General features: G+C 34.7%; 1 protein-coding gene across 3 annotated transcripts in view; it reads left to right on the top strand.

The window, feature by feature from the left end:
• LOC111052965 (venom carboxylesterase-6) overlaps window positions 1–12,996 on the top strand; it is a 79,463-nt gene that overhangs the window by 49,806 nt on the left and 16,661 nt on the right. For all 3 annotated transcript variants that reach the window (XM_039438813.1, XM_039438812.1, XM_039438811.1), the window contains exons 3-5: window positions 7,175–7,414; window positions 7,875–8,012; window positions 9,868–10,024. In XM_039438813.1, the coding sequence (XP_039294747.1) occupies window positions 7,211–7,414; window positions 7,875–8,012; window positions 9,868–10,024 (499 nt within the window). In that variant the 5' untranslated portion in view covers window positions 7,175–7,210. The remainder of the gene's footprint in view (window positions 1–7,174; window positions 7,415–7,874; window positions 8,013–9,867; window positions 10,025–12,996) is intronic.

Genomic DNA, 12,996 nt, shown 5'->3' with positions numbered 1-12,996 from the left:
AACACGTTGAATCGATATGTAAATAATATGTTAATATGTTGTGAAATTTGAAGTGATTAATAATTGAAAAAGAGATGGGAGAATTGATTCGGAAATGAACAAGTTACGTTGCCAAGGGCTTATCAAAAGCCACCGTTTTCAATTTATTTTTTGTTATCATGATGCCCAAATGAGCTGTTAGACTTGTGAGTGGATAATTGGAGGGATGTAGGAGATGAATGGGCCTATAGCTGAGGTGTAAGGTGGGTTCTTACTCAATAATTTTGTTGAAATTGTTCTTCATGGTATTTTTTATTGTTTCAAAGTATGAGAAGAATAGGTCCACAAATTAATAGAGTTTAGATAGCGATGCCTTCTACTGCTCAGGGTCATCTCGTTTGAATTCATACTACTCCTTCTCGCTCATGTTTTCTCACTCTATCTCTCTCACACTCAATTATTGATCTCACCTCTTTTCATTCACTCTGTTCTCCAGTTTACTTTCCATTTCCTTCTCGTCAATGACTGCCAATGACTAGTAATTAATTATTGAACAATAAACCCGATTCAATGCATCGAGAATTCAATTTGAATAGTGCAAACACCGAGGCGGACGGTTGAATTCCATTAAAAACAGGAATAATTATTTGAGGCTCTCTTCCAACAATTTATAGAATTCCATTCCGGATGTCAATGAACGGACAAATTGAAGATTCCTTCTCTTCGTTCCAGAGTTCTACTTTCATTTTCGTTCTTCTTTTCTAATTTTTATTCCTCTCCTTTATTACTACCTTCTTCTTCTTCTTCTTCTTCTTCTTCTTCTTCTTCTTCTTCTTCTTCTCTTCTTCTTCTTCTTCTTCTTCTTCTTCTTCTTCTTCTTCTTCTTCTTCTCCTTAATCTTTTTCTCCTCCTACTCCTCTCCCTCCACCATCTTCTTCTTCTCCTTCCCCTTCTCATCATCGCCTTTTCCACGACCGCCTTCTTCACCACCGAAACCTTTTTCTCCTTAAACTCCTTCCTCTCCTCCTTTCATAGCCTTTCCCTTAATTTCCACTTTCTTCTCTTTGACTTTTTTGCTTTTATTTCCTACTTTCTCCTACTTCTTTTTCCCCACCACTTTTCACTCCTTTCTCACCTTCTCCTTCATCTCATCTTCCTCCTCCTTTCCTTCCTCCTCTCCCTCCTTATTTCTCCTCACACCTGTAACGTTGTTTTTTCAATATTCTTATTACTCTACAATTCTCATTCTTGTAATGGTAATTCTCATTCATGTCCTTTTTTTAATTTCCTCTTCTCTGCTTTTCTGGCTATCTCACACCTTCTGCACTCTTCAATTTCTCTTAACTCATTTTACTTCTCTCTCTCTCTCTCTCTCTCTCTCTCTCTCTCTCTCTCTCTCTCATTTTCCAACTTGCCCATCTTCTACCTCATAACTTTTTCAATCAGTCATCTCTTCTCTTATCTTTATCCTCTCCTCTCCATGCGCCACCTTTCTCTTATAAGCTCACCACCGTTTTCTTCATTCCCACAATTTTCTTCATAACAATCTATTTTCTTTTTTCCTCTATCCGATTCCTTCTTATTCCACCTCTTCAGTCCCTTCTTTCTTCTTCTTCTTTCATTTATTCTTCCTCTCCTTTCTCTGATTCTTCTTCTCCTTCTTCTTGTTCCTCTTCTTCTTCTTCTTCTTTCTCTTCTTCGTCTTCTTCCTCTGCTTCCTCCTCTCCTTCTTCTTCTTCTTCTTCTTCCTCTTCCTCTTCCTCTTCTTCATCTCCTTCTTCTCCTTCTTCTTCTTCTTCTTCTTGTTCTTCTTCTCCTTCTTCTTCTTCCTTTTTTCACTTCCTCCTTCATTCCCTTCTTCTTATTTTTACACCTCTTCAACATTCTCGTTTCCATTCAGACTTGCCGACTGTTAGCCATTAATTAGCGAGTCGCCATTCATTCTCGATCGCCTCAAACAGTGAGCAAGCAGCCTCCTGCAAATTACCTCACTAAAACTTGAAAAAAGCTTATTGATTGCATTCCTCTTCTCGCTAAACAGATCTTCTTCTCTTTCCCACCTTACCAACGTTCTTCTTTTTATTTCCTCTTCTTTCCATTCACACCCACCTTCTCCTCATGCTTGCATATTTTCATCTCCAGCTTTTATCCTCTCACATCTTGACAATAATGTTCACACCGCACTCACAATAAATGCTGTGAAATTTATTCATTTCGAGTGGATATAATCTCTATCAGGCCCACTTTTCTATATGTAATAAAATAATAACATCCACATAATACAAAAAAAATAGCTGAATAATGAAATAACATGTAGATCTATAAAAAGCCTTCATATTTTACCAATACTCTTATGCTCTGATAATCGAAAACTAACAACATAATCTATGAACAATCTACTTTGCTAACACGATTTTCCCATACATTTATAGAGACGCTAGAGAGGCTACCTCAATAAATTGATTAATTGACAATATCCTATTATATTAAGCAAGCAATTTCTGTATATATATTTATATGGTTATCTGGTTATATGGTTATATGGGTATTTGAGTATATATTTATGTTCAACGGATCTCGAAAACGGCTCTAACGATTTTCACGAAATTAGGAACAAAGTAGGTTTGTGAATATGAAGATTCGATTGCACTAGGTCTCAACCCTTGGATGACTCGCTGAAGTACATTAAAAGGATAAATACGTCCTTGGAAAAACAGCTGGAAATTTTGTCGTCTGTCAATACCGTAATGGAAGAGAATGAACGAGTGCATGTGTGTGGGATCATCCAGCTGATCTCACGAGAAGGAGAATTCGGCAAGAGAAACTTATTTTCGTTTATATTTCTCTCTTTTTAGAAAACATGTTCACTTCAGAGAGTCCAAAATAGTAACTAGATGCTGTTGGTGATACATAGTATATAACCAATACCTACTATTACCTAAGTAATAGTAAGTATTGATATTACCAACATAGTATTCTTTGTAAATCGAATTCATAGTATATCTATTTGTAATAATTGATGATGTGTTTGTTTTTTGAAGTGTGAATTGATTGTTATTTTGATGAGTGATATTAGCTCAACCTATTTTTTGATTTGGACTGTAGTATAAATTTGAAAAAGGTACAGTTTTGGCTATACCTACTATTAATTAATAAGAGTAATAGTAGGTATTGGTTTTGGGCATAAGCCTGTTGCGCCTCCTCATATAACTGTAAAAATAATTGTACGACTGAGAAAATGAATAAATTAATATAAACTATAAATTCAATCCTCCGTTACAAATTTTCTAAGCTTTTAATATTTGAATTAGGAAGATAAATTGAATAAATTTAAATCATAGTTACAAGACCCTATATAACTGTAATGTTCCTATTTTATTCTGAAGTTCCTACTTATCCTTCCCGTTATTCTATTTCAATATTTATCTCTGTTTCCTCCAGTACTCCATTCTCTAGTACACGCCTCTTCAGAAAATAACACTCTGATGCAGTCGATATATCTGCATAATTCTCTCTCTAGGAATTGAGGTTGATTGGTAATTTTGAATTTCAATTGATATTAAACATTTCTTGATAGTTTATGTACATTCAATCAAAAAAATTCCAGTTCTCATTGAACATGTTTCAAGATGTAAGAGTACATTTCACATCACGTACTTGATCTACAAGGAAATTTACATGATGAGATAGAATTTAATGTGGTCTTTGCATGATGATGGTCCTTTGTAAATCCATTCTCAAAATTCGAAATAAAAGCTTCTATAGGAATGTTCAATGTGATTGAAGGAATATCGAGAGTCGTTATCAAAAGTATAATATAGCATACAATGTCACTGCACTGATAAGATTCAACGAGAAACTCAATGCAATGATTTGTTTTTCCTACAGTTACGTTGAAAAGTGGCCATTGCTGCACTGATTACAGAACGCAAAGAATCACTTTTCCGCTCTAGTGCGGGAAAACTTTTTCTGCACTCCAGGTTTGCAACATGGCAACGCAAAATACTTAGTAGGTTATATGGAGCAACAGTGCAGCAAAATCAAAAATGAAGTTGGTAACAGTGACTGCTGTGGCTGCTATAGTGAGCAGAGGTGCAACCAAGCATAACGCGCTAATTATTATTCATTATATATTATAACCAAGGACAACGAGGACTTTAGGATTTTAGGATTAAGGTTTTTATCAATAATAAAATTACACAGAAAAACATTTGATGGATTTCAGGCAATTTCACCCATAATTACCCACTTTTCATATTCAATGGTAACTGTAGGAAAAACTTAATGTGAAATACGTGCACAAAGTTCCTCTGCTGCACTCAAGAAAACATTCCGCCCTCGCCTACGGCTCGGGCGTAAACGTTTCTTTCGGTGCAGCAAACTGACACTTTGCGCACTAGTTGCACAAATAACTATTGGAAGTGTGCTATAAGTTCCACCATATAGAGAAACAATAGCATAAGTAGATATCCAATGGTATAGGGTTCTTATGTCGCAACTTCTACTGTTATCTCAAGCCGATTACTGTCGATTATTGTCGATTTTTACTGTTTTGACCGGGTAAGAGTGTATGAACGGCACAATATGAGAGACTACCAGCGCCATAAAGCTTCACGGGAAAGAACTACGTGGACTATCGGCTTGAGATAACAGTAAAAGTTGCGACATAAACGCCCTATACCATGGGATATCTACTTACGCTACTGTTTCTCTATGGTTCCACGCAACTCATCACAAACAACAAAATTAACTTGAGAACTTTAATAAACTTAAGATCACAGGCGACCAAAATTTTGTTCTTCCTACAACAAAATTCCTTGGTTCGTATCTTATCTGTGGTAAGATCCAACCCAAACTCAAAGCACACTTTCTAAACAAATCGTTGAGTGTGAACTCTCTCATAAGGTCCAACATGAACCGACCACAAAATAACCTTTGCATGAAATGTTTTCTCCAGCAACATCTAACACAAAACTCATTACAAAAAAAACGTTGTATCACAGATCTAACCTTTTTACTTAGTCTATTGTTGTATGTAATCATTGCCCTAAGCTACAACACAAACTCAATTAGCTATAACTGTTCAACATGAACACTCGGATACACTCAGATACAACGGAGTACCATCTGCCACAAGTACAGAGTATAGAATCTAATACATTCTATACTCTCTGGCCAAAAGTAGCCGTTCAACATGAATGCTCCCATAAACAACGGAAAACCGTCTGCCACAAGGAACCGTTAAGTGTGAACACCTCCATAACGTCCAACGCTGTAGAAAAGTGTGGAACCACCCCAAGGAACAATCGAAGCAATAACTGGAGTTGTCTTCATATTACATTCCTGCAGCAACCAATTAGACTCAGTCTGGTTCAAATTGAACTGACAGCATTGGTTGAATGGGAAGCACAGATGCTATCCATAAGGAGTTGCTGACAGTACAATGGACAATAATTTGCCGCCCCCCTGGAGTAGGTGGGGATGACTTCTGGAATGTTCCAGTTGCAGAATGTTTGCGTTCAGCAATTTCTGACAACCGAAAATGGTACACTATTACAGGCAGGTTCGTGTCAGTGCACGCTTATACCTACTACTTCTAAGCTGTTGTTGTGCTGTTAAAGTTAACTATTACGATTGAGGATGAGATGAGGAAGAGGGTGAATAGGGTGGAGGAGTAGGAGGAGCAGGAGATGGGTGAGGAGGAGATGGAGGAGGAGGAGAAGAATAAGGTGATAAACAGGAAGAGGAAGAAGGTATAGTTGAGAAGGGGGACTGAAAGAGAATTATGGATAAGAAGGGAGTTAATATTCTCCTTTATTCCTTATTGTTAATAGTGTTTGATGAGTAAAACCCAATAGTGTATAATATTCACACATTTTTTACAGTGTTGAACTAATTGTATTTCAATTTATTCATTGGTAAACCCGAATACTGTGAAATCTTTACGCATTTCTTAGCAGTAATGAACTAATTTTTTTTCCAAAAAATGAATAATTAATCTATTGTGATGACTGTCATCAGCAGAACAATTCCACGTCCGATTCAACAATGACAATAATTATTCACATTAATTCATCAGAATTATCTCTCAAGTGCTACTTGTCCAAAAATAAAAATGTCATAATTAATACCATCAACGCTTTTGATAACTGTTCAAAATTCTCCCCTGAGTAATTGACTTTGAAATTAATCTATTTACGGATAATTAGTTGGTGTAATTGGTCATTACCATGTAATTTTCAGATAAGGAAGTATTTTTGCAATTTTCAAAATAATAAATCTGTTCATTATCGGTAAGAATGATGATAACTTGACAATGCATAATATCTCTTGCTCTTCATAACGTTTTATTACCTGATACCGCGGATAGTAAAATAATTCATCATGTTTTGGTGAATTTCAACTTTTGTCGGTCTTTTTTCAAGGTTATTACTCCACTGATAAGAATAATAAATTTTTTATGATATTGTATTTCCAAACAAAAAATGGAATATAACATTAATAGAGACTTGCGTTGGATAAACATTATTTTCCACGATCAAAATAACGTCGAATTTAAACGTATTGTCCAATTTTACTTTATCTTATCTTTCTTCTACTGCTATTCTCATGATCAATGAACTGTAAGAATACATTCTCTTTTGAGTTTTCTCATCATTTCTTCTTTACCTTCTTATTATTTTTATTTTATTATAATATAATAATAGAAATTATTTTTCTTCTCTCTCCCACACTGTCTCTCTCTGTCTCTCTCACTCTCTCTCTCTCTCTGTCTCTGTCTCTCTCCCCCCCCTCTCTCTCTCTCTCTCTCTCTCTCTCTCTCTCTCTTCTCTCTCTCTCTCTCTCTCTCTCTCTCTCCTCTCTCTCTCTCTCTGTCTCTCTCTCTCTCTCTCTCTCTCTCTCTCTCTCTCTCTCTCTCTCTCTCTCTCTCTCTCTCTCTCTCCTCTCTCTCTCTCTCTCTCTCCCTCTCCCATTATATATCTCTACAACTTCTTTGTCCTGCTGCACCACCACCTATTGTTATTACTCCTCCTCCTCTTCCTAATTCACCACATCCACCTCCGCCTGATTCTCTTCCCCCTCCTTCTCGTATTCTCCTATTCTTCACCACCACTTCTTCCAACTCCACAATCTTATCCAATATTCTAATAATTTTTTCGAGTGATTATTTATTTCGCAACTTTTCTGTCCGCAGTTGGGCTTCAGTCGGTCGTAGAAGCAGACAACAGCGATGTCCTCTTTTGGTGTCTTGTCTTTCTTCGTTCTCTGCTCACTCGTGGCAAATAGCAGTGGATCAGCTGATCCTACACCTGAAGTAGTACTGCCTCAAGGTCGCCTCCAGGGTACATTTTTGAAGACCAGATCTGGAAAGGCTTTCGAAGGGTTTCTCAGTATACCCTATGCTAGACCTCCCGTTGGAGAACTCAGGTTTAAGGTGAGTCTATCTCAATATATTCGATCATAACACGTTTTTAATCTACCATATAAATTTCATATCACACCGATAAGTCAGTTAATCGACAGTCAGTCCGGATAGGTAATTTCATGTTGCTTCTAGAAATTCCAGTCGATAAAATATCATAATATATTTCATTCTAAAATTATCACAGAAAATCTCAAAATGTTCTTGACCATATCCCCTGAACCCGATGGCGTTCATCTAGATATTGTCTGAATATCTCATCTTCTCATAACTACAGAATCTCAAAAAATGTTCAAATTCCTTAGCTATTCAATGATGAACTGAGTACTTGAACTGATGAACTCCCGATTTAACGTTTTTACCTATTCTTCTGTGTAATTCTTTCAGAATAAATCAAATTCAATACTACTGTCTTAATTTGGAGATTTACATTAATTATTGCTAATTTGTTCATAATCGTTTCCAATTCCAGGTGGCTCAACCAGCCAAACCGTGGAAAGGTGTCTACAATGCCAGTGCATATGGCAGTGTTTGTCTGCAATTCACCCATCTCGGTTATCAAGTGGTTGGATCAGAAGATTGTCTATTCATCAATGTATTCAGGCCACAGGTATTGTATTATCTCAAATATACAATGGCATTATTGATGATATATTGATATATATTTTTCATCATCTTTTACATAAAATATTTTTGAGTGGAGTTGCGAGTTTACAAACTCAATATAGGCTGAAATTTGTTTGAATGAGAATTGGTACTGTGGAATTTTTCCATGATTGACAAAACGCAGTTTTTTCTTGTCACATTCACATTTATTATATTTTACATTCATTCACATTTATTTATTTCACAAAGCCCATGGTTTTTATATTTGTAACATTTTATTGTGTTTTATTTGTATCGTAATTCTTTGTAATTTTGTTTTGTCCTGTTTTTTTTGTTTTTTTTGAAAAATTGAAATTGAAATTGAGGAGTTGAATGGAATAGGGGCGTAACCCAGAAATTGAGATTTCGAGAAAATGGGCCTTGAAGTTTACAACTAGTTTCAAAATAGAGAGGGTTTTTTTTTTTGAATATTTGGAAATTGTATTATATGGTAGTTTGATATTTTATGAATAGAGTGGAATATAAAAATTCAAAGTATATCTCTACAGTTAATCTATATTGAATGTTCAAAATATGCTTGTAACTGCCCTTATTCCATTCAACAGCTCAATACTGCCCTTTTTCCGTTCAAGACACATTGAATGGAAGAAGGGCAGTTTCAGTCATTTGAGGCTTTGCATCATATTTCAGATGTAGAATAATAAAAAATTGAATGGATGATTAATAAATAAAAACTTAATAGTGATGATATTTATTGAATTTATTTTTCAAAAATAAATGATAACAAACAGAAAAGTTATAACTACCTAAATGGTAGTAGTCTGCTGGACTTTGCAAATTTGGTCGAAATAGGTCTTTATGAGATAGTGATATACATTTTAATATGCATTATACATCTTATTTTGAGAAAGTTATATACATTTTAATATATAACTTAAGTGGTAGCTGCCTGAGACTTTGCGAATATATTGTCAAAATATGCCTTTTGGTCATCACTTAGATATGGGTAAAGACGTAGGTTTAATAGAATAAAAATAATCAAGTTCCAATACTTTCTATTACTCAAAGTTAATTCTAAGATTTCAAAAGCAAAGTATAACGTTTTCGAGCATAATAATCATGAAGCATTTCTGTGTACAACCCAATCCAGTTTTTAGCTGGGTTTACACCAAAGTTATTAACAAAATTTTAATAACTCAATCCTTATAGATTCTATTAGATTGAACGGAACTTGACAAACACATATGTTTATCATATGTATGATAAGTTATGTTCATCTAATATAATCTATAAGGATTAAGTTATTTACATTTTGCTAATAACTTTGGTGTAAACCCAGCTCAAGCTGAAAGCTCTGATCACAGACTGGAAACGAGAACTGCTGACAAACATAACCTCCTAAGAATTAACGTCATGATCTCTGATCTCGGGAAAGAAGATATTAGAGTGAAAACTTTGCAGGTATACCAACTAAACTACGTAGATTCCAAAAAAGCATTTAACGGAAAAAGGGCAGAACTTGGTTTACGCCCCTATTCTATATAGCTCCTCAATTGAATTAAATTTTCACATGGGACTGCAGTTAAGTGTTGAAACCAACACATTTCCAGAAGTTCAATAATAATGTGGATGTGACAAAAATGAAAATGTGTTTCTTCAATTACCAAAATCGATTTTTGTATAAATGTATAATTAGATAAATAAATAGTTGAATGAATGAATGAATAGATGAATCGATAAATAAGCAAACGAACACTAATATAATATTGTGATATCTCGATGAATGAGAAAATTACAACCTTGCATCTTTTACTGCCTCCACTATTTTATTGAATTTGTTAATATGGTGTGGATTGCAGAAATATAAATTAGGTGACCAGCTACTGGATGTGATAGTGCATATACATGGAGGGGCTTTCCAATTTTTGTCGGGAGATTTCTTCAAGCCGACCTTCTTGATGGAAGATGACAACCATATCATATACGTCAATTTCAACTACAGGCTGGGTCCACTGGGTGAGAAATAATACCAAATTATTAGAATAAAATCATCTTACTGTATTTGAAAGTTACTCTTCCTTTTCTCCCTTCTTCTTCTTCTTCTTCTTCTTCTTCTTCTTCTTCTTCTTCTTCTTCTTCTTCTTCTTCATCAAATTCCCTTCTTCTACTTATTTTCTTCTCCTTCACATTTTCTTCTACTTTTCATTCTTCTCTCTCCTTTTCATCTCCGTCTTTTTCTTCTCTCTCACCTCTTTAGTGCTGTATATTTCTGTATCTACCATTCTTATTTTTGTACATTTTCCTTCATTATTCTCCCATCTATCTTCTTCTTCCTTTTATCGTTTAATTTCTTGTTCACTTGCATATCTTCTTCTTGTCCTATCATTATCCTTCGTTCAGCGTTTTCTTCTTCTTTTTATCGTTTTCATTTCTTGTTCACTTGTTCATCTTCTTCTTGTCGTATCATTGTCCTTCGTTCTTCTTGTTCCTATCTTTGATTTTCCTTATTGTACTTCTTCTTCTTCTTCTTCTTCTTCTTCTTCTTCTTCTTCTTCTTCTTCTTCTTCTTCTTCTTCTTCTTCTCTTCTTCTTCTTCTTCTTCTTCTTCTTCTTCTCTTCTTCTTCTTCTTCTTCTTCTTCTTCTTCTTCTTCTTCTCTCTTCTTCTTCTTCTCTTCTTCTTCTCTCTTCTTCTTCTTCTCTTCTTCTTCTCTTCTTCTTCTTCTTCTTCTTCTTCTTCTTCTTCTTCTTCTTCTTCTTCTTCTTCTCTTCTTCTCTTCTTCTTCTTCTTCTTCTTCTTCTTCTTCTTCTTCTTCTTCTTCTTCTTCTTCTTCTTCTTCTTCTTCTTCTTCTCTTCTTCTTCTTCTTCTTCTTCTTCTTCTCTTCTTCTTCTTCTTCTTCTTCTTCTTCTTCTTCTTCTTCTTCTTCTTCTTCTTCTTCTTCTTCTTCTTCTTCTTCTTCTTCTTCTTCTTCTGCTCTCTTAATTCAAGGTAGTGCGCTGCTCAAAGCCCAGAAGACTCAAACAAAAGAAGAACATAATATTAGTAACAAACTGAAGGATTCCAAAGTTTCTCCAGCAGCATCGAAGGGGTCGCAGAGAACCATCAGCCCTTAAAACAACCACAACAACTAAAAAATGGGACAAATTAAGCTATTTGTCAAACTGTGACGACGACAAACTAGGTTTTTTTTCGATCCAGCTTGTCGCTTCATGCACCCTACAAGCTTGGTTTACTCGCGGAAAAGAGTGATAAGAGTGTAAACTCTGTTCTTTAACTTTTTTAAATAAATGAATAGCCTAAATAAAGTTGAATAACATACACAACAATCAACAACCTCAACCTCAATTCATAACTAAACAACAGCTCTAACCAATAAAAATAACACAGAATGAGCACAAACTTGATTAGAAATAGTATCCACATTATAAGTACTAACTCTCGAACAGAAGAAAAATCACAGTATCTTGAATTTAATTTGTAACCTCAATTCATAACTAAACAACAACTCCAACCAATAAAAATAACACAGAATGAGCACAAACTTGATTAGAATTAGTACCCACATTAAAAGTTTAGTACTAACTCTTAAACAGAAGAAAAATCACAGTATTTTGAATTTAATTTAAAACTGGAGGTACAGTACGATTCCTTGCATGCGTCTCGAGGCTACAACACTCCACGTGACTCCACATGCACAGTCCACATGTTTTCTTGTAATTGTTTGCTGTACTGATGTAAAACTCGCTGGTATATAAATGCTCAATTTATTAAAGTATCCATACTCTTTCAAAAAATAATAATTTTATCACAATATAATATTATTAGTTTGTATAAGTAATAGATAGTATTCCATTTTATTCATCATATTCAACTATCAATTTCGAGTAACTGGTCAAGCAGTCAACGGTTCAGTCAATAGAATTTTTCTGTTGAGTAGAGCCAGGATGATGGTCATTATTAATAATTAGAATTACTAACCTATAAAATAGATAAATAACGCAAATTGACCACCTGTTCTGATCTGAGCATATTATATCAGAGCCTATAAATATCTTAGTCTTGTTTCCAATACATTTAGATACTAGAAGGAGATTTAAGAAAAAATTATATATCATGTAATGATATTATGTTTTCATAAATTTGATTCCCTCAATATGATTGAATTACCCAATTTAAGAATATTACTAAAACTAATGATAACTCCTACAATGAACACTTTTAATAAGCCTATTTACTTTTTAGCCTTTTCAATGTTACTACAAACTAAGAGGAGTTTGTATAAGTAATAGATAGTATTCCATTTTATTCATCATATTCAACTATCAATTTCGAGTAACTGGTCAAGGTTGAATACAGGTTCAGAACTGCCAAAAAATGATAGATTCAAAATAAGAATAGACCCAGTTTGTCTTTCACTGTTCCACTTTGATGGCGTCCATAAAAACTGACCATTTTTTTGGTGAGTGGCTGTTTTCATGGCAGGCGGAACTCCGGCGACTCGCATCGAAACAAGGTCCATGACACAATCCCGTGATGCATTGCAAAATCGCAATTTTATTTTCACCAATTTTCAAATTTATCAGCTGTTATCATTATAGATTGAACAACATGATGTGATTTTTTGTTATATTGTTCAAGGAATATTATCGGTTGGCTTTAAATAAATTCTTCTCACAGAATTAGTTATTTGTGCAACTAGTGCGCAAAGTGTCAGTTTGCTGCACCGAAAGAAACGTTTACGGAATGGTTTCTTGAGTGCAGCAGAGGAACTTTGCACACATATTTCACATTAAGTTTTTCCTACAGTTACCATTGAATATGAAAAGTGGGTAATTATGGGTAATTGCCTGAAATCTATCAAATGTTTTTCTGTGTAATTTTATTATTGATAAAAACCTTAATCCTAAAATCCTAAAGTCCTCGTTGTCGTTGGTTATAATATATAATGAATAATAATTAGCGCGTTGTGCTTGGTTGCACCTCTGCTC

This window comes from Nilaparvata lugens, chromosome 12, assembly GCF_014356525.2.
Source record: "Nilaparvata lugens isolate BPH chromosome 12, ASM1435652v1, whole genome shotgun sequence".
Classification (NCBI taxonomy): Eukaryota; Metazoa; Arthropoda; class Insecta; order Hemiptera; family Delphacidae; genus Nilaparvata; species Nilaparvata lugens.
The sequence above is the reverse complement of the archived record's forward strand: the minus strand, read 5'-3'. Positions and strand labels throughout refer to the sequence as shown.